At 39.4% G+C, this 19051-nt stretch overlaps 1 protein-coding gene across 1 annotated transcript in view; it reads right to left on the bottom strand.

Moving 5' to 3' along the window:
* Positions 1-260: 260 nt before the first annotated feature.
* Positions 261-19051, bottom strand: part of LOC104827835 (transcription elongation factor B polypeptide 3-like) — a 20788-nt gene continuing 1997 nt past the window's right edge. The window contains exons 2-12 of the mRNA XM_010561100.1: positions 18365-18438; positions 12036-12092; positions 10083-10195; positions 8275-8980; positions 6715-6808; positions 5693-5866; positions 5010-5107; positions 4018-4198; positions 3391-3514; positions 595-713; positions 261-438 (exon numbers count right to left, since the gene is read on the bottom strand). Coding sequence (XP_010559402.1) covers positions 377-438; positions 595-713; positions 3391-3514; positions 4018-4198; positions 5010-5107; positions 5693-5866; positions 6715-6808; positions 8275-8980; positions 10083-10195; positions 12036-12092; positions 18365-18438 — 1802 coding nt within the window. The 3' untranslated portion in view covers positions 261-376. The remainder of the gene's footprint in view (positions 439-594; positions 714-3390; positions 3515-4017; positions 4199-5009; positions 5108-5692; positions 5867-6714; positions 6809-8274; positions 8981-10082; positions 10196-12035; positions 12093-18364; positions 18439-19051) is intronic.

Below are 19051 nucleotides of genomic sequence, written 5' to 3'. Positions count from 1 at the left end.
AAGTACACCTTGTGGCCATTTCTACGAAATAACTTTAACCTTGGCAAAATATACCCACAGCTTAAGTGCTTCCATGAAAAGCTTATGCAAGTGTGTACATAAACTGATAAAGACAGCATCTATAGAAGTCCATATAAACTGATGCCATTAGTGTGTACTGACCTGATTTCAATTCAGTTTTCCTCATTCATGAATAAGAAAGCAGCAGTATGAAAGGACTCAGGTGTTTCAATTTTTATTGCAAATCATTCACCCATGCAATGTTTTGTAACTATTTTAACTAAGCCAAATTGAAGAATGTTTACAGTAACATTACTTGCATTAGCTGTAGCATGATATACAAATAGTCACATAAGCTTCAAATATGCAGCCTCATTTATCGTCGTCCACCTCTACTCCTGAATGCTTTCAAAGTCTTCCTCATGATTGGTGCAATTTCTTCAATAACAACAACAAAAAAAAAAAAAAAAAAGAGAGACCAGTTAGGATTAGAGCTCTGAGTGACTTAAAATGGTATTAGCATAATATTAAGCATATATTAATAGACAGCAACTTAAAACAATTATCATTATAATCTTAGGAAATTCCATTTACTTTTGATAGGCTTCCTTCCACCTTGAGTCATTCCACTTGAGCTTGAGCTTCCTCTGTTGCTAGCAGGGATCAGATTCGACGATTTGTTATTTCGGTCTCTGCTTTCTGGAATCCTTGTTCTTTTAAACCAAGGAAATAAGGAAAAAAATTAGCGTTTGATATCAAACTACCATTTGCTCTGGCTCATTTTGGAAAAAAAAAAAAACAACCCACGCCACTGATCACAAACATTCAAGACTTTCTATATTTACAAATCATAGGATAATTCATGTTAGAGGGATCTCAGATGGTCATCTAGGCCATTCCCATTCTTGCACAAATCATCCCTTTATTAGATTCGATGCATCTTATTTGTCTTTAAAATTATATGATCAGAATTTGTGACAGATCAAAATGTTTAGCAATACCATTGCAATTCATAATGCCCAGTGCTCTCGTTTGCTCTTTGTGTTTATTTTCTTCTTTGAATACAGCTGAACTGCTAACTAGTTCTCTGACAGAAAATGAGGGCAAATTTACACAAGCTTTCATTTACTTTTTTTAAAGTAGGAATGGCTAGCAAAAGGTACAATAACTAACCCTAAATATGAGGTTGGAACCCTCAATCAACATGATAAGGACCAAGACAGATACAGAGCTAATGCCTACTGCTAAAGACAGTTAAACCAATGCAGCATTAAACTGTCAGCATGATGTCACCAATCTGGGCAGCCTTGTATGCCTCAGAGCCAGTCACTGATGTCTGCCGCCAGTTGTCCTATACCACTGCACTCTGAACTGCAAACAGCAGCCTGCTAAGGATCTGCACATCTGCCACAGGACCTTTTTTGCTCCCGCAAGACCAGCTTCTTAAGTGAAGTTTTCAGCTGTACAAATTCTACAACTTGCAAACCCGATAGGTTTTTGGAGGAAATGGTCAAAGCAATGAAGTTAAACTCATCATGCCTAAACAAACTCTCGTTTCTCAAGAAGGCAAACCAACGACCCTCTTACGCCTTCCTTCACACAACAGCGGTTCTTCCTAATTTATCATGCCTGAGGAAAAAAACCATGAAGGGCTTTGAGTACATCATTCAGCTACTGGTCCAGATTACTGAAGCAGAAGGGACATTTACACTACTGTACTTGAAGCAACTATATTGGAAGGCTGGTCTGTCATAACACAGATACAGCCTCCTACAGGGGAAAGCAAAAGCCTAACTCAAAGTACCTTAAGCTACTGTCTTGGTGGGGGACTATCTTTTCACTGAAAACAGCAATGGTATGGAAAGAAGCTTCCTAATTTCATCAGCTAAAGGTACAGCTATAAAAACATTGTATCTGGTGTAAAAGCTGATTTTAAGAAGTTCCTACATCCAGGCTGTCATTCCTGCCCTATACCAACATCATCTTGAGTGGTAAGTCAAGGCTGCTCAACTAAGTCAAGCTCCTGAAATTCACAGAAAACACACCTTCCCATGGGTTTGTAGGTTTTACCCACCCCCAAATAAACCCAGGTCAGTTCAGTTATCTAGTTCATGTGCCTAAGCCTGAACAATTACTCAGCACAACTGCAGGCACTGCAGCATCATAACAAACAACCTAAAATGACTCTCTTGAGACTTTCAGCTATACTAAGTCAGTCTTGCATCACATTTGCAACAGCTTATCTTTTATCCTTCCTGTTCCCAGCTATCCGTCACTATCCAGTCACATATTTGTCAACCTGCATAACTGTTACCTAATCCAGATTACTGAAAAATGTTCCACCTGCTGCTTCCCCAAAGGGATAATTTTGCAAGAACTAGTTGAAGAGCAGTTATGCCAACATGGGAACAACCACAGGCAATGGGGAAAAGGGAGGGCACCATGCTCACCAGCAGCCACAGCAGAGCGAGTGACCACAGCTTAAGATACCCACGCTCAGGCAGTATGAATACTTTCCATAGCTTTTATGGTTCAACTGCTGGCACATGGACCCATTAACCCATGGAGTGCTTCTAAATCAAACTGCTGATTTTTCTTTCAGCCAAGAACAGATATTCAAACAGTAAAAAACAGCAGTCTGTCTCCACGTAGTTGAGAAGGGAAGAGGTAAAAGCTGGTGCTACAGCTGGTTTATCTCCCTGTTACTACCATCCTCTTGGATACAAGAGAGTTCATTAGGCTGGCAGGAACAGTAGGACAAACATCACAGCTTTGGCTCTCATGCCTGTTGAACTACTCTGAACTAAAATGTCACAAAGAAAATTTGGCTTTGTGCTGCACAAAGGAAACATTTGTGGAATCCCAGTTTTCTGTTCCTCCAGTGATTAGTGTTGGCTACTGCTACAGCCTGACTGTTCCAGACACTCCTTTAAGCTGCCAAAGCAGAAACCCACCGTCAAGAGTATTAAAAGTTGCTGACATTCACTCTGGTCAGCTATATCACTCCAGACAGCTGACTGGGATTTTATGAAAGCAGGAGAACATGTGAAGCTACCAGGAAGGTTTATAAACACAAAACATCAACACTGGAATCTCCCCAGGACATCAAGCAGCATTAGTGTAATCTGGAGAAAAACAACAGCATCCACTCACTCTCCCAACTGGTAGGGTGAATTCTTCACTGGCACTTTGGAGAAATGTGTGATGACAATGCATACACAGTAGAGAGCACACAAGACTTAAAAGGCCAAGTTAGTCTCTAGCCACTAGCTGTTTAAAAAAGAAAGTAAATAGAGAGCTATTTATAACTTCAAAAATACTTTTCCAGCAAGCTTTTCTACTGACAAAGACATCTAAACTCAAATTAAAAGCATAGTACAGAACACTTACTTGTGCCTCTCTATGGGATGAAGTTGGGTGACAGGTCCTGCTGTCCCATGGATTTCTTGCTGTCGGCGAATGTTCCTTGGTGGTTTTGCTGCACTAGTCAGATAAGCCATTTTTACTTGCCTGCCTAATACAGAAGCAAGGAGCAGAGGATATGTGACTTTTTTTGCCCTTTATGTTCAAAGCTCAATTGATAATATGGTTGGGTGGCAATTTCTAGGTTTAAATTAGGAAAAAAAAATTGAGAAAAGCAGAATCTGATACCAAAGTAGTAAGTGAACCATGGCAAATCATATACAGACTGCATACAGTATTTCTTCATATTAACTTTGGTATTTATAATTAGATTTGTACTCTGTGCATTGCTGATTAGAATCCTCAGTCTAACCAGTAAGGTAAGATTTGTCTACTGTATGCTGCAAGTATAATGTATTAGTGTATTGTGTTAATGCATGTATTTCTTTTTTGAGCAACTTGTAAATTAAAAGGAACAGTGTTCTTTCTTGATGACTTCTCCTAGAGGTACAGCATTAGTGCTTAGTCCAAACAGATCACTAAACCCTACATATGAAGTGTCAAGAATAGCAGAAGAGACTGTGTTTAAGTGGAAAAGCTAACCACAGATTTTACCTTTTGGTTTCTCAGACTGAGCTGAAAGGATATTTTTTGTAAGTGTCTTCAGTTTTTCTTCTCTCTGATTAAACAGCCTCAAGTACATTTCACGCCAAGACTCATATTCCAGGAGACTCTCATTTTTAAAATCTCTCTGGCAATGTTTCTTCCACAAGTGGTCAGACTCTTCTGTAAAAGTCTAGTTTGAACACAAGGTATCTTAAAGATTTAAAAACAACGTTTTCAAGAGTACCTGTTAGCTGAGCCTGGAGACAAAGCCCAATGCCCTGGTGGAGAAAGATGCAGAACAAATCCCACCACGTGTGCTTGTCACAGGTACCCCCCAACATGGAGCATGGCAATACCATCCAGAGATACTGACTTCAGACTGGAAATCACATAGCATCAAATAGGAGAGCTCTACATTTGAGTTAATAAGCCACACTTACAGGCTAGGCTTGAGTTTCCAGTACAGGCTCAGGCCACACCAGCTCTCAACTTTAGGCATGCAGGGAAATGGCTAGCTTGCACTACAAACTGCTATGTACTCGGAACCTCAATGTCCAAGTGCATCATGAGCTGAAGTCCTAACAGTGAAGATAAAAAATCTACCACGCACATGAAATCTCACCTCAGATACTTCCCAATCAGTATGATTTACAGCCTTAACAGTTTGTAACTTGAGAACAGTTGGTTCTATTACAAATTTCCCAGCTATTTCAGTGGTAAATACTGTGGTCTTCCCCCCCCCCCTTATTTTTGGGAACAGAAATACTTCTCTACCCACCCTGGCTTTCACTTAGTCATCAGTAATAATTCTCCCAAATGCTTTAAATCCTGACACTTGACAAAGGGAGGTTTGATAATGACAGCTGAATTCAAAGAAATAAGTATGCAAGATAGAAAACCAGTGTAACCCATGGAGAATCTTTATCAAAGAGTGCAAAGAGGGCAGAAACAGATGCCTCACGTCCTCCGTGGTTCCCTGAATTTAACAAGGTAGAATTTACCGGATTACATTCCTCTATTTGAAACAACTGCTCTGGTGTGCAACGTGTTAGCACAGGCTCAAGAATTTCAAAGGGCACACCTCCTACTTCACGTAGCACTACAAAAGAGGACAGTACTTTCATTATTTATTTTAGTCAGTGGATAACACTACTCACCAAACATTTTAAAAATAAAAATACAAGTTAATTTTAGCAAGCACTAACAGAACACATTTTGAAGTCAGGCTATGAAAATATTTATAAATCAGCAGTTCCATACTGACTGGCAGTTATATTTGAGGATAAAGAAAGCATCTCTGAACAGCTTTTGCCCCATCTTTATCGATGTGCATCACTCCTCTCTCAACCTACACAAGGGAATAAACAATTTCTTGATCACTCATTCTAATTTAGGTAAACAAACATCTTGGAAGAAAAAAAAAAATCACAAGGCTTTTCGGCTTTTAATCTATAGGACATTATATTTTCTAAAACTGGAACTTTAAAAAGGTAAGCTTTCAAAACAAAACTACATTTTAGCCCAGCCATAAATCTTTTTTTTTTTTTAAGTGCCTTTCAACCCGCTCTGAGTCACCATTTGTAGGGAGGGGCAGTATCTTTTAGTAGGCTAGCTGTTGGCATGGAGCAAAAAAATCTGATACGCTTTCAGGCACAGCCTGCTACGAATCCCTTAAAGTACTCACAATCAATATTATTTTGAAGCACACGGATGCACTGTTCATACAGCGTAAGCATCTTTGAAAGACAGACTGCTTTGGAGCCAGAGTAAACTTGCATTTTAGAGTTCAGTCTCCGTCCTGTGAACTGAACTGTCTCACTGACTTGCTGGGGTACTTCTACAACAGGTGCTGGGGAAGCTGCAAACAAGACATTAGGCAGGGCTTCCTTTACCTCCTGATATTATACAATGCTTTAAACATTCAGCTTTGAGAGAAACACAGCTGGTAGGGCACATGTATATTCATTTTTCTTGATATACAAAGTTACTGCATTACAGTTTGGGGCCCTCACACAAATTACATGTTACAGAAGTACATTCATCATCATCTAACACCAAGATAGCATGTAAATTGCAAGTGAGTTGCACCAACTCAAACCAGCCTTACATTATTTAGCTCAGGTCTACATGAGCTGTACTCACATCTAGATTACTCTGTTACCAGTCCACAGAACATTACTGATCTTCCTGAGTTATCCTAGAGAAGGCAGAAGCTGCAATAGCACTGATGTTTCAAGACCAAAGTGATATGAAAATGCTGAAACCTCACAAGAGCTGCTAGGGGAACCACTGGCATTTTGTGTCACCCACCTATAAAGATGTTAACAAGCTCCTACACCAAAGCTAGACCTAGTGCTTCCTATATTTGTTTTACCTACGATAATGTCTACTAAGGCTTTGCCTCCTATAAGGTATAGACAAGAGTAAAGACAAATGTAGCCTGTAGAACTACCACCTGATCTATGCCTTCTCTGTATCTGTGGTAACATTTCTCATTATTTCTTTATTCAGCAAGCACTAAGATGGAAGCCCTTACAACTCCCTTCAGCCTCAGCATAGTTTCTACAGAAGAGATAGCGAAGGTGAGGCATTTCTTTGCCATGAACACGAGCTAATAGTTTGTTAGGAAAGGGGATAAAGATATCTCTACATAGAGCTGTAAAAATCTGCACTATTTCCCATTTATCATCCTTGCATACTACTTACTTTTAAAGTCTGCAGCATATGGGGGAGATGAGATGCCTGTCAGAAATTTAGGCAGTGGAGTATTAAGAAGATCTTGGAGGGATGCCACCTTGGCCTGTGCACAGTCAAAGAAACATTGCTTCAACATTACAAATTTGGGGTTACCAACACTTAAAATAAGCTACAAAAAAACCCACCAAAAACCCTTAAGCAAACCCCAAAGTTAACTAGGATAACTAGAATTATTACTTCTCTGCCCTAAAATTTACTCACTGGATTACTTTTCAGCATATCCTTTCATACTCTACTTAGCAAGACTACATCACAAAAGAAACTTAGTGGGATATCTGCAATCAGTGCAAAAAAGAGATTAAAGAAAAAAGTAGATGTGCTCAGCTAACAGGCTTTCAGATAAATCACAACTGAGGTTAGAGGCATGCAGAGAATGAGACAAAACTGCAAGATGACAAAACCACAATTGAACGTTTAAAGGCAAACTAAATGCCATCCTGAAAGACAAGAAACAGCTTTATACTTGGTCGTAGCAAGTCTCCTATATTGTGCTGGATAAGCCATTTAGCCTACAGTTTTCACAGATAACCCCTTAAAAAGGGATTTAAAGATACAGCAGTCTGGTAAGTACAGGTTCCTACAATGCTCAGCATTATGTGCAACATCTAAGTTGGGTCTTATGTATCCTCCATTTGTAAGCCAGGCACTTACAGCACAAAACTTGCATCTACCTGCACGTCATTTCAGTATCTAGTAAGTTTTCACGACTGCTTGAACATCTAAGACTCTTCCTCAAACAGTTTATGCTAGAGTACCATACACAAGCCTCTACATTAGTATTTCTCCAATTGGGACAGAAGATTGCACATGCAGATCTTCCATCATAAATAATGCCTGGAGCTTTCACATCACAGTAAAGATAAAAGACTGAAGAGACCTCTAATTCCCAGTGCACAAAGGGGCTTCATTTAAAAGGTCTAATTAATACATGTTTAGATCTACCTTGGGTCAATCAAGCTACTTAAGCTTCTTCCACTTCAAGGGACTATGACAGTTAACATTCCAAACACGTATAAGCTATTTTTATATGCAATACTGTGGTTTACTTCAATGCATTAAAAGAAGAAAGTTGAGTTCCTCTGCAGACCGTAACGTTCACTACTAAAGAACCACAGCATCTGACAAAGCAACTCTGCTGTACACAAACAGCTGCTACAGTCACAAACCAGGCTGGTCAAGAATGGAAGAAGAGGACATCTTTCCAAAGGTAAGTACCTTTACTTTGCAGGTAAAAAGCAGATTAGCTATGTATCGAAGACTACTGCCATACTGGAAACCATCCTAAAAATACAAGACAAGTCAACTGTAAACTGCCAGTATGCAATAAACAATCTTTTTTTGGTCCCAATTATTGCAATTATTGGCAATTGCAATGCAGCTGACATGTCAGAGCCATGCTATCTGTTGCTTAAAATAAATACAGCTGAATTTCACCAAAAATAATAAGAGTCCAAAGCACTTATTTGTCTGCAGTTTATTTGCTATTATCTCAACCATGCAGTGGTTTACCTTTTTATTGGGAGTTTCTGATTGATCACCCTCACATTTTTCTAAATTTTCCTCTCCCTCTTTTGCATGAGAAAATTTTGAAGTCTTCTGTGGTAATGAGCTGCCCTCCTGTTCACCGCACTTCTTTGGCCGTTTACCTGTAGAACAACCTTTCCTCTTTCTTTTTCTGGTAACCTGATCATAACTAAGATAAGATTCAAAAGACATAGTAGGGGGCTCAAATTCCTCATCACTAGATAATTCGCCTTTGCTTTTTATGACAAGTTTTTGTTTTGGTTTCTTCACACACTTAGGATCTCTCTGTTTGGAAGCATCCTTACTAGGCTCTTCCTTCAGGGGTGGTAAGTCTTTACTGGCTAGAGAGGAACACTGCTTTTCTGAAACTTTCTTGCTGTCTGTGGAGGTTCCCTCCTTGAAGTCACTTTCTTTAGCTTGAGGATTGGTACCCTGGGAAGCATGCTTAGAGCAACTGCTGCTATGTTCTTTACTATCACATTCTTTCTGAGACTCAGAATCTCTACTTTGGTGGGTCTTTTCACTACAAGTATGCTGCTTATTCAACTTTTTAGAAGTGGGAGCACTACTGGAACTTCTGGAGGCCAGTACAGATGCTTTGGACTTCTCTGAAGGCTTAATCTCCTTGGAAATGGAAGGGTTTGTCTCATCTTTTTCTTTTTCAGTATTTTGTTTTCTTCCTCTGTGACCACTGCAACATAAAAAAATAAACAAATAATTGCATCCCATGCTACATCTGATGCTAAATTCTTGAACAATCAATCTTTTTACCTATATTAGTAAAATTAAAGCATTAAATCATACCCCATGTCATAATTTTACAAGACCCAGAACTGTGCTCTGCTGTGCACTTATTCTTCCATTATCAGTACAGAATCCCAAAGAAGCAGCTCTTGGGTCCAGCACCACTAAATACTGCAACAAGAATTGACAGCAAGGCAAGTGGGGAGTAGGGACATAACCATCAGTAGCAAAACATGCCTGACACAGTACTATTTGCTTATAATGTGCTGGATACCACTTTTTACAGAAGTTTCTCTGCATGCTTTATAACACAGACATGGTACTTGAAATAACTAGGAGACAGAGAATTTACAACATGATCTGTAGGTGACAGAGATTACAACAGGTCAGCCTTTATGCTTTGCTTATCACAGGTTCTGGTATTTCACTTTCCCATTGTTTGAACAACTTCAGATTTAAAGTGCACTATTTGGTCAATCTTAACCTTTGGCTTTCTCAGCTCAACTGCCTCAAATTGTCAGAGGTCTGCAAAACATCTAAAGCACAGTCAGCCTGGCCATGGCAGTGCTGGCTGCTTCACTTTGAGAAGAAATCACATCTCTTCAGTGTGACTCCTCCAATATTGGAAGCCCCTCTCAGTCCACAAGAACATTACAGGAAAGCCCTCCAAACAGCCAAATCACTAGAGAGCTGCCTCATTTAACCACCACCTCTAGGAAGAAAGAGCAAGCTTCCCACTTCCCTGAAGTGCAGAGCAGTGTCCATCATTGACTTAGTCCTGCTTGCATCAGCTGGGACCTAAGAACTTGTGCTAGTCAAAAAAAAGCAGTTAAAGTTTAAGTGCTGGCTTGCTAATTGACCAACACTGGTCACTCTGATTTGTTTTCTAATATTTTATAGAAGACTGACTCATTTCTTCCACTCAATTTATGCATTTGTCCTAATGCATATTTGCCATTCCAAACACTTTCCTAAGCTTTCCAAGCTGCGTTTTATAAAGTTACACTACAGTATAATTAACTTTTGGAAAAAAGTTAGTTCCCACCTACCTTTTATTTTCCAGAAGATTAAGTTTTTTCCATTGTTTCACCAGGTTTTTAGCTACATTTCCAGCAGTGGCATGTTTCCTAAAACTGTTAACTGTTTTGCCTATGCCAGTTTCCTGTTGAAGATAGTGCAAGAAAGATGGCAGAATAAACCATGACTAACATACCAAATAAAACCTTCTCTAAAACTGCTACAAACAGTATTAGCCTAGTAGTCAGAGCAGCCTTATGGCAGCTAAAGAAATAAATGCACTCTTTATACTACAAACAGAACTGAAGGAAAGGTAGATATTTATAACCAAATATGAGGAACAAAATGCAGTCTTAATTCATAAAACTAAGAGAAGTCATTTTCCTCCATTAAATGTATATGTTTCAGGAATTTCACCTGACTCAAATGCTTATCCCCACAAAATGCATACTGCTCCAGTGAATCAGATTAATCAATTCAAACTCCCTTTAGGCTTATGCAGGTACATTTTAGCATGTTAGAGAGCACATATGATGGATGTGTTTTAATCTAAAATACATCTCAACAAGTAGTATGGGATAGAAGGGTCAGAGGAACAGAGTTCATATGACTAAACTCAGTCTCAGTTTCAGCCACAGGAAAAAAAAAATTGACATTTAAAACCTGTCATTTCTGTTTCTCCCCCAGTACCACTGTGCCTTCAAGTCTTGCTCTAGTGAGTTTTATGTTGTTTAAGCACAACTGTCTTGCAGACTTTGAGTGTATATAGAATCACAGGTGATTTTTTAAAATCCTGATTATCAGTAAGTATCCCCGATTCACAAACTCTCCACTTTTAAGATGCATACAAAACCTGAAATTCACTAGGTTAGCAGCAACCTGTTAATGCTCTTGTTAACTAGTGAAATGATACTCCTGCGAAGTCTGAGCAAGAGCTATATGCATGCTACTCCCACATAATCAGCTCACACCTTAGAAAGGGCTTCCTTAAATCCACTTTAAGGATATTTAGCTTCCATGTAATTTGAGCAATATTGGTTTGGTAGGTCAGTGTATTGCAAACAGATGCAAGAAATTTGGTGGGATTACTTCCTGAAGCTATTTGAAGAACATAAATGCGTTAAAAATGTGGAGTCCTCAGTTGTAACACATCTCTTTCGTCTATTGGACTTGAGGGCTTCCATCAAAGTCCGTCACACTACAAAACATGTAAGTTTGCTGGGAACATGAATTGTCTGCAGAAGATCTTTGTCATTTAAAAAAAAACTAACTGCAATATGAGATTTATTTTGTTTTCCAATAAAAACACATAAATATTGCTGTATTCCAGTAGAAGTCTGCCTGTGTTTAGGGAGGCAAATGCTTTTGCCTGAATAGGCCAGCCAAGTATCTTAATTACCATATTTTTCTCTTACTCTTCAAAGAGCTCTCACAAAACCCACATTTTTCTTCTTCCCAAAATACAGACATATTGCTCATAATAACTAGAAGCTTCATAGAGCAGTGTGAGAATTTCTAATATAAAATTTGATAGGATGCAGCTTGGATAAGGATCCCCTTACTTGGGATGCCTGCTCTTCAAATGAAAGAAACTAACATTGAGCTGTTAAAAGACAGAAGATTTAGACAACTGACCTAAAGAATGGTTCACCCATATTTGTTTTGTCTTCAGCATCGACTTGAAAGCAGTTTTACAGTAAGAAGAAACCAACCCTGAGTAGCAGTGTTCTCTATATCTCTATATGCTCAGATTCCTACTCAGTACTATCACTGTTGGCATAATACCGCATTTGTCAAGTTGCATGCCCAGCTTCCAGCTGCCTTTTGGAAAAGGCTCCATGGTTCCTTGTACAGAGCTCTAAACGAATCATGATTAAGAGCCAAAATTACAAAACGCAACGTGTTCACTGCTTCTATGATTGCAGACCCCTGACATTTACACAGTAATTCACTGTGGAAGAGTTTAATGTATTTTGGTCACTTACCACTAGAATTTCCAGTGATATATCCAAATCCTGTAGTACCGTAAGTGTTTTTATAATCTGGAAGTAAAGATTATTTTTTTAAACAAATATTCATAAGTTCTATTCTGTTTTTTTCATCCTCACTCACATGTTTAATCAAAAAATACTCAACAGTGATAAAGAAGAATATACAGTAACTCCAGGAAAATGTAAGCACTCCTTTACTCCACATCAGGGCTGTGCTTGAAGTCTATGCTGTGAACCAGTACAGTTCTGCCAACCCCCCAATTTCAGTAGTACCAGAAAATCCAGTAGGTATGAATTTACCACTACAGGGATTACATTAAAGATGAACAATACAGTAGTACAGGCTACACATATATGCCCACACTCCTCATGTAGCAGTGAACCTCATTTGTCACAGAACCAACAGAAAAGCTGCATTATGCAGAACCACCATGTAAAAATCAGCAAGTCTCCCAGTCAGCAGCACCACTCCATCAGCCCAGGCCAAGAGCTGGTGGGAGCCCTGTTTGCAAAAAATAAGGTTTTCAAAACTTAGCTGCAATTTGTACACTAACAAAACAAGCTTGAGCTAGAACAGCTGTTCTGGTTTGCACTGACAAAGTGTATACCTGTTAAAAACCCAACATTTTCAAAGCAGGAAAGAATTTTGCAAATACAAAATGCTCACCTTCCTATAAGAAGTGTTTTAATAACACAAAAGTCTCATTTATAAGCAGAGTATAAACTGTTTTGGCAATATAATACAATTTCTTTGGCAATGGGTATACAGCACCCCAGAGCCTTGCAGTTGACCACACAAAAGCAATTTGCCTTATCTTTCACAAACTTCCATGAAGCTATGTTACATAGATGACAGAATTAGTGTGCAACTGAAATAACAGCATTTCAAAGGGCTTTCACAAAGCCTGAAGTGCTAGTCAAGTTTTCAGATCATTACCACTTCTACATGCAAAGGCAGGAACCTGAACCTGCAGGAATGCCAACGGACTATCCAGAAACTTTTTAACTGTAACAGCTATGCTAACTTAAATAATTGATGAACTGTCATTAGAGATTGCTTCTGAAATGTTGTTGCAGGAGGTGGAACAGGTACTAAAGTAAGTGAGGCGCAAACTTGAATGGGGGTATATTTTTCTCTGCTGTTGTTCTAAGTTTCATTGTTCCTATAATACATTAGCAGTGGAATCCCACACTTGACACTGAATTTCATTGTGTACAGTGGGCTCTAGCTACATGCATGGCATGCAGTTCTTCCTCTAAGTTATCCACCCTGCAATAGTGTTTCTGGGACCTCAAGAAGTACAGCAGGAATGCTCCACAGCCTGAGAAAACATGAGAAAAGCTGCAACAGTAAGACATACACCTAGGACCAGAGGTAACAAATCAACTCTCTCCCAAAAAGTTCGGCTAACTACAAAATGGCAGGGTACCTACAAAAAAGCATCCTGACCAAAATTTCAGAACCAGTACAAAAGCCACATGAAGTTCTGCTTATCTCCTATTAAAGAGTAAGACACTCCCTGAGCCAGCAAGTTGTGTTAAGAATATATACATTTAATGAAGTTAAATACAATTTTGCATCTCAGGAGAACTACTCTACCTTCTGAGTACAATACAAGCTTAACATTTAACTTTTTCCAGACGCTTCCCAGGTATAGGCTACATATTTTGAGACTTTTTCTAAATAATCTCATCAGGGAAAAACCACATTGCAAAGGTGCTTAAGCAGAAAAAAATAATAATTGCTCGCAATGTTAATCCCAAGCATTAGAAACTATGTTATCAGTGTCAGGTTAGTTCATTTTTTTATTTTAAAACATATATCCCCATTCATTTGATTATTTTGCAATGAAAAAAGAAGCAACCCATTGCTGACAGGTTCTATCGTGCTATATAGGATGACCAGATACCCAAGCAGTGCAAACCACTGGGAATAAATCCCATAGGCCAGAGACAACCCTATATGTGGAAGAACACTAAAAAATGTTTTCATCAAGCTACAAAGAGATCGGGGGGGGGCTGAGTGTTTCCTCTTGATGGGTTTTAGACTAAGTTAATTCATAAAGCCAAGTTCACTTCAGAAGAACAGATTCAGGAAGCCGGCAATTACTGTTCATACAACTTCAAACCAACAGGCCAAATTACAAAAGCACCTAGATGACAAGCGTGTCCAAAAGCAGTCAACACATTTATAATGAAACACAAAACTTTGAAAGTTTTCTAAACCAAAGGCCACCCTGTTCATTTTGCTTTCTTGAAATGTATATCACACTTGGCAAATTAAGACAAACAAGAGAGTTTCATTAAAAAGAAAACTGAGAGCATTGATCAAACTCTGACAAGCCTTTTAGGAGAAGCAATCCTGATCTCTCAGAAGCAGGGAACAGCTCAGGCTGCAGCAAGTTCAGCAGCTATGTATGCATGGGACTACCAAAGGAGAGATAGCTCCATTTGCTTTGTACTGTAACCGGGCAATGTAAATGGCAGCATCCAGCCTGCCAGTAGGAATCATACATCCCCAAGCCCTTGGCATTTAGAACAAAATTTACTTAGACACAATCAGGAAACAAGCAAATTTAATTTGTGGCAAACATCAGTAACAGCAGAGAAACTTCGTATTCATCCAATTTTGATAGAGAATTCTGATTTCTCTATCAAAGACTAGGAGGGGCTGTTTTCTTTATAAAGCACAAATACCAAGCTCCAGTATCTATCAGACTTTGGCAAACGCCACAGAAAGGTATACTGTGAAGCATAAGACACAGTGAAGCCTGTCACTGAAACTAAAGCTTGTTAGAAGCACGAACTTTGGCATCGTGATATTTACATGGTGCACCATTACAATTACTGCATAAAATAAGGGAAAAAGAGGAAGTCATTTATCTGAAGTCTGTTCTGAGCAGGCCTTGAAAAACAGAATGAAGATTGACTGTTGAGGTGCCTTGCTCTAACCGTATCACTTACCATAGCATTTGTAGCCCATCTGGCTCTTCTTATTGCACTGGACTGTACCCAGTAATTTCTTCCCCCAAGTTCTTCCATATACACACAATACATATGTAACCCTTCACTGGTTTTCAGACTATTTTACCTTGCATACCACTATCAGCTATACCCTCATGGAAAAACTCTTATTGACTTTAAAAGACATGGCAAACTATAGAAAAATTACAAAGAACATAAAAGTTACTTCTGTATACAATTCCTGAACTATTCTACATAATTCCTAAATATTGATTTCTAAAGAATGATCCAAAGCCTTTAGGATTGTTGTTCTTCCAATAAATGACATTCCAAGCAAGCCCAAGACACAGGTCTTCATGTAACATAAACAGACAACAGAAGCAGAGCCTTATGGACAAACTGAGAGCTGGCACACACATGCAGGTGTGAGACAAAAGCAAAGGTGACAACAGGAGCAAGAGCAAGCTAAGATGAAGGGAAGGAGGGAAAGCACACAGGCATTTGGAAAGCAGAGGGCAACAGTAATGAGCAATGGGTAAGAAGCATATGAGCAAACAAAATTTTCCAGAATCAAAACTGAAAGCAAAGTGATGATAACAACAGATCCCAGGTGCATCGAGTTTCATCTCTTCCCACTGCACCAGTGCTGCTCCATCATCCCTTATACAAGTGTTATACAGTCTCCTCATTTTCATCTAGCTGAGCCTGGACCCTCGGGAAGGATGGGACAGGTCCCCAGGCCACCTGTGGTCAAGGGACTGCTTCAACATTTCACCACAGTAACTCCTTCCTGATTTCTCTCCTTCCTTCCTTGCTCACTAGCTGCACCTCTCTCAAAGGGATCCCTATGATTATTTATCTCATTCTCTTCTGTAATGCAGCCCATGAAATTTCACCAAGTCCATAACTTCTGGCTGAGCTAGACACCTCATGTGAAAGAGCACAAAGACTCTGAAGACAACATGTTAGAAAAACCCAATGCATTCCCAAGCAAGTCCTATGCCCTCAGTAAAAACAAAACAAAAAAACCCACCACCAAACTGTTTGCCTAAAAAAAATTGTCCAGTTTTGTTTTCAGCTACTGAATCTAATGATCTCTTTCTGCTAATTAAAGGAGTCTTCTTTCAAACTTCTTATACATCACAGAAATGCAAACACTATACCCTGGTTCTTTAGTTTCAGTAAGTTATGCTAGTCAGAGCTATAGACATTCTCTGGCTGTCTTACTAGCTTTCCAGCTTGGCAGTGTTTTGAAAAACAGTCCCCAGAACAGGATATAATATTCCTGTAATTGTCCCTCTAATACTATATAGCAGTAATAACATAACCCTGCTAAGCTACCCAAAGATAGCATTTATTCCATAAGCTGCTGCATTGTACTGCAATTTCATGCTCAACTGGTAATACATCAGAACTCCAAATCATTTTCTGAGCCAATGCTTTCCAAAATATAGTCTCCTATCATGAGTGACCTATATTCATAGCTCCTAGCTGTGACTTTCCACTGAGCCATGTTAAAATGCACATTGCTCAAATGAATATAGCCTAGCACATGATCAAAGTTGGTTTCTAGAAGACTCTCTCTTCATGCGACGCAAATCACTTCAGTATTTGTAGCATTTCCCTACAATGCTTGCTGTCTTCTAAATTAAAAAAGATTTGAGTAGCATCATATCAAGAACAGATGCATAATCAAACCCCATCCCCCCCTAAAACCACCACAAACCCACAACCAAAATCACAAATCAACATTGTTTTCTGATGAGGTCTGGCACTTATTTTTGGTGAGTGCAACTGAAATCCATTTTAGGTATTGCATCAAGTCCATAACATTGTGACTGTAGTCAGCCTCATACAGGAGGAAGTCAAATGCCTTAAGAGACTTACATATATTTATGACACTTAGTGTCAGCTGAATCTAAGCTGAGATAAATTTGGCAGTACATATCTACATGAAGTCTCATCAAGTGGCATGGATCATGGCACCATCCTTTAATTCTACATCAGTTACATCTTATACGCAATGTCATGCAGCTGCTCAACACATTACTTCATGATAAATGTCAATGAAGACCATTTCATTTACCTGTTATAAACAATAGCACAGTACTTTTTTCCTGTCCTGCTGAACTTCCCTAGTACCTTGAACATCACTGAATGCCTAAATAATTAGTTCTGTTCATCCTTTGGTCAATTTGCTGAAAATTCACTGGGGTAGCGATCAAACCATGCACATTAAGAAGCTTTTGACATGAACAATCAATGTTCTGCATCTTCCCTGGTTACTATCAGATCAGAAAGTATTTAGGAATTTTTAAAAAGTGCCAAGATAAATATTACTCTCAAGTATGGAACAGAAATATTTGACAACTCCAACACTTACTTACCCACATACACATCTGTAATATTGATTTATTATTCTTTACACACACACCTAAAGCTTTCCCCTTTGCCTTTAAACATGATAACCACATATTTTTGATTACTAGATTTACCTTTTATTAGCAGTGCATTTCATGACTGCCAATTTATGGCTATCAGTTTCTCAGCTCCCCTACCACTCCTTAGCCCCTGTTATTCATAAATATTTCTATTTCACTAGACAGAGTTTTACCAGGGACAGCAGAAGTGCTGCAGCACCACCATTAGTCTCATTTTATGCAGCACTTGCTTGGAGTCATGCCACATAAAAACTGTGCATCTCCTCCCTTAATGGAAACAAACCTGCCAGGGCTATTCACATTTTTCACTTGAGTTGAATGTGTTTTGAAACTTATTGTTTGGGGATCAATTAAAAATTAATTATCTCTGGAACTGTTTCTTCCTTTTCCCTTTCGATGTCCTGTTCAGAACAGCGTATCAACACCAACCTTAAGAATTAAAAAATTCAAAGACGATAATATCTAATCACTTCTGTAGCACAAGAAGAAATTCTAGGTTCATTCAACTGCAAATTAAAACATCTGAAGAAACATCTGCACGGATACTTGCACTTTGGACACATAGCCTACAGCACTGGCATTCAGGAAGATAAACCATTATTTGCTAAATAAAAAATAAAAAATCAGTATTTCCTATATATGTATACTCACACAGTAGATACATGATTAATAACTAAGCTTTTCAAGTTCATTAACTACCAAATATAACACATCAAATTTTACTGCCATCCTCTGCCTCCAAATACTTCCACCAACTTGATCCAAAGTTTTCCTGTCTTAGAAACTGATCATTGCAAGTGTGTTCTGTACTTTCAAACTGAATTCAACCCTCAAAAAACCCCTCACCCTTTTGAATACACCTTCTTCGGCCAGATATGATTTATTACTTCATAAAATAGAGGCCAGTTTGGCACATACTGCTTTGCTTCCATTTCCTTCACAGTCCAGGCCACCGCTCAGAGAACGGAGGGTGTCTTCTTCGCCCCTGGGCCCTGCAGCCAGTGCTTATCTCCCCCTCCGCCTCTCAGTACCTTGAGAGCGTCAAGCGCAGTTTCCATCGGCTGCTCAGATCCATCTCCCCACTGATGTTCTCTTGCTTCAAGTATTCCTTATCTAGTCCTCGCAGCTACTGAGCAGCCCCGCTATCCTACAGAGGCGGTTTAATTTCTTTCAGAGATAGGAGCAGCTTTGTTCTTCTTGCACCAGGAATAACAACCACCCAGGGTGTGACAGCTCCCGCTCCTCTTGCTGCGCACCGTTAAAACAAAGCAAAACAACCCATTTTACTGAGAAAAAGCTCTTACGGACGTAGAAATTAGCACCCCAGCTGCTGTGTTTTGACCTTCTGGCCAGGCTGACAAGATTTCGCACAACCAGCGCTACCCGCTAGATATAACGACGTGTCACCCAGCTCTGGCTGCCCCTCTCCCCCTCACCCGACTGCACACGGGACCTCTTGGCCACCCACAAAACCTTTAGCCCTTCCCCACCCGGGAAATAACCACGCCTGACCTGACCGCTACCCAGCCCTCCTTCACGCCCCCAGCCTGGTCACGACGAGGGAGGGAAACAAAACGGGACACCCGGGCCCGCAGTCTCACACAC

The sequence above is a fragment of the Haliaeetus leucocephalus genome, unplaced genomic scaffold (assembly GCF_000737465.1).
Source record: "Haliaeetus leucocephalus isolate CR32 unplaced genomic scaffold, Haliaeetus_leucocephalus-4.0 Scaffold141, whole genome shotgun sequence".
Lineage (NCBI taxonomy): Eukaryota > Metazoa > Chordata > Aves > Accipitriformes > Accipitridae > Haliaeetus > Haliaeetus leucocephalus.
This window is presented reverse-complemented; position numbering and strand designations above follow the sequence as displayed.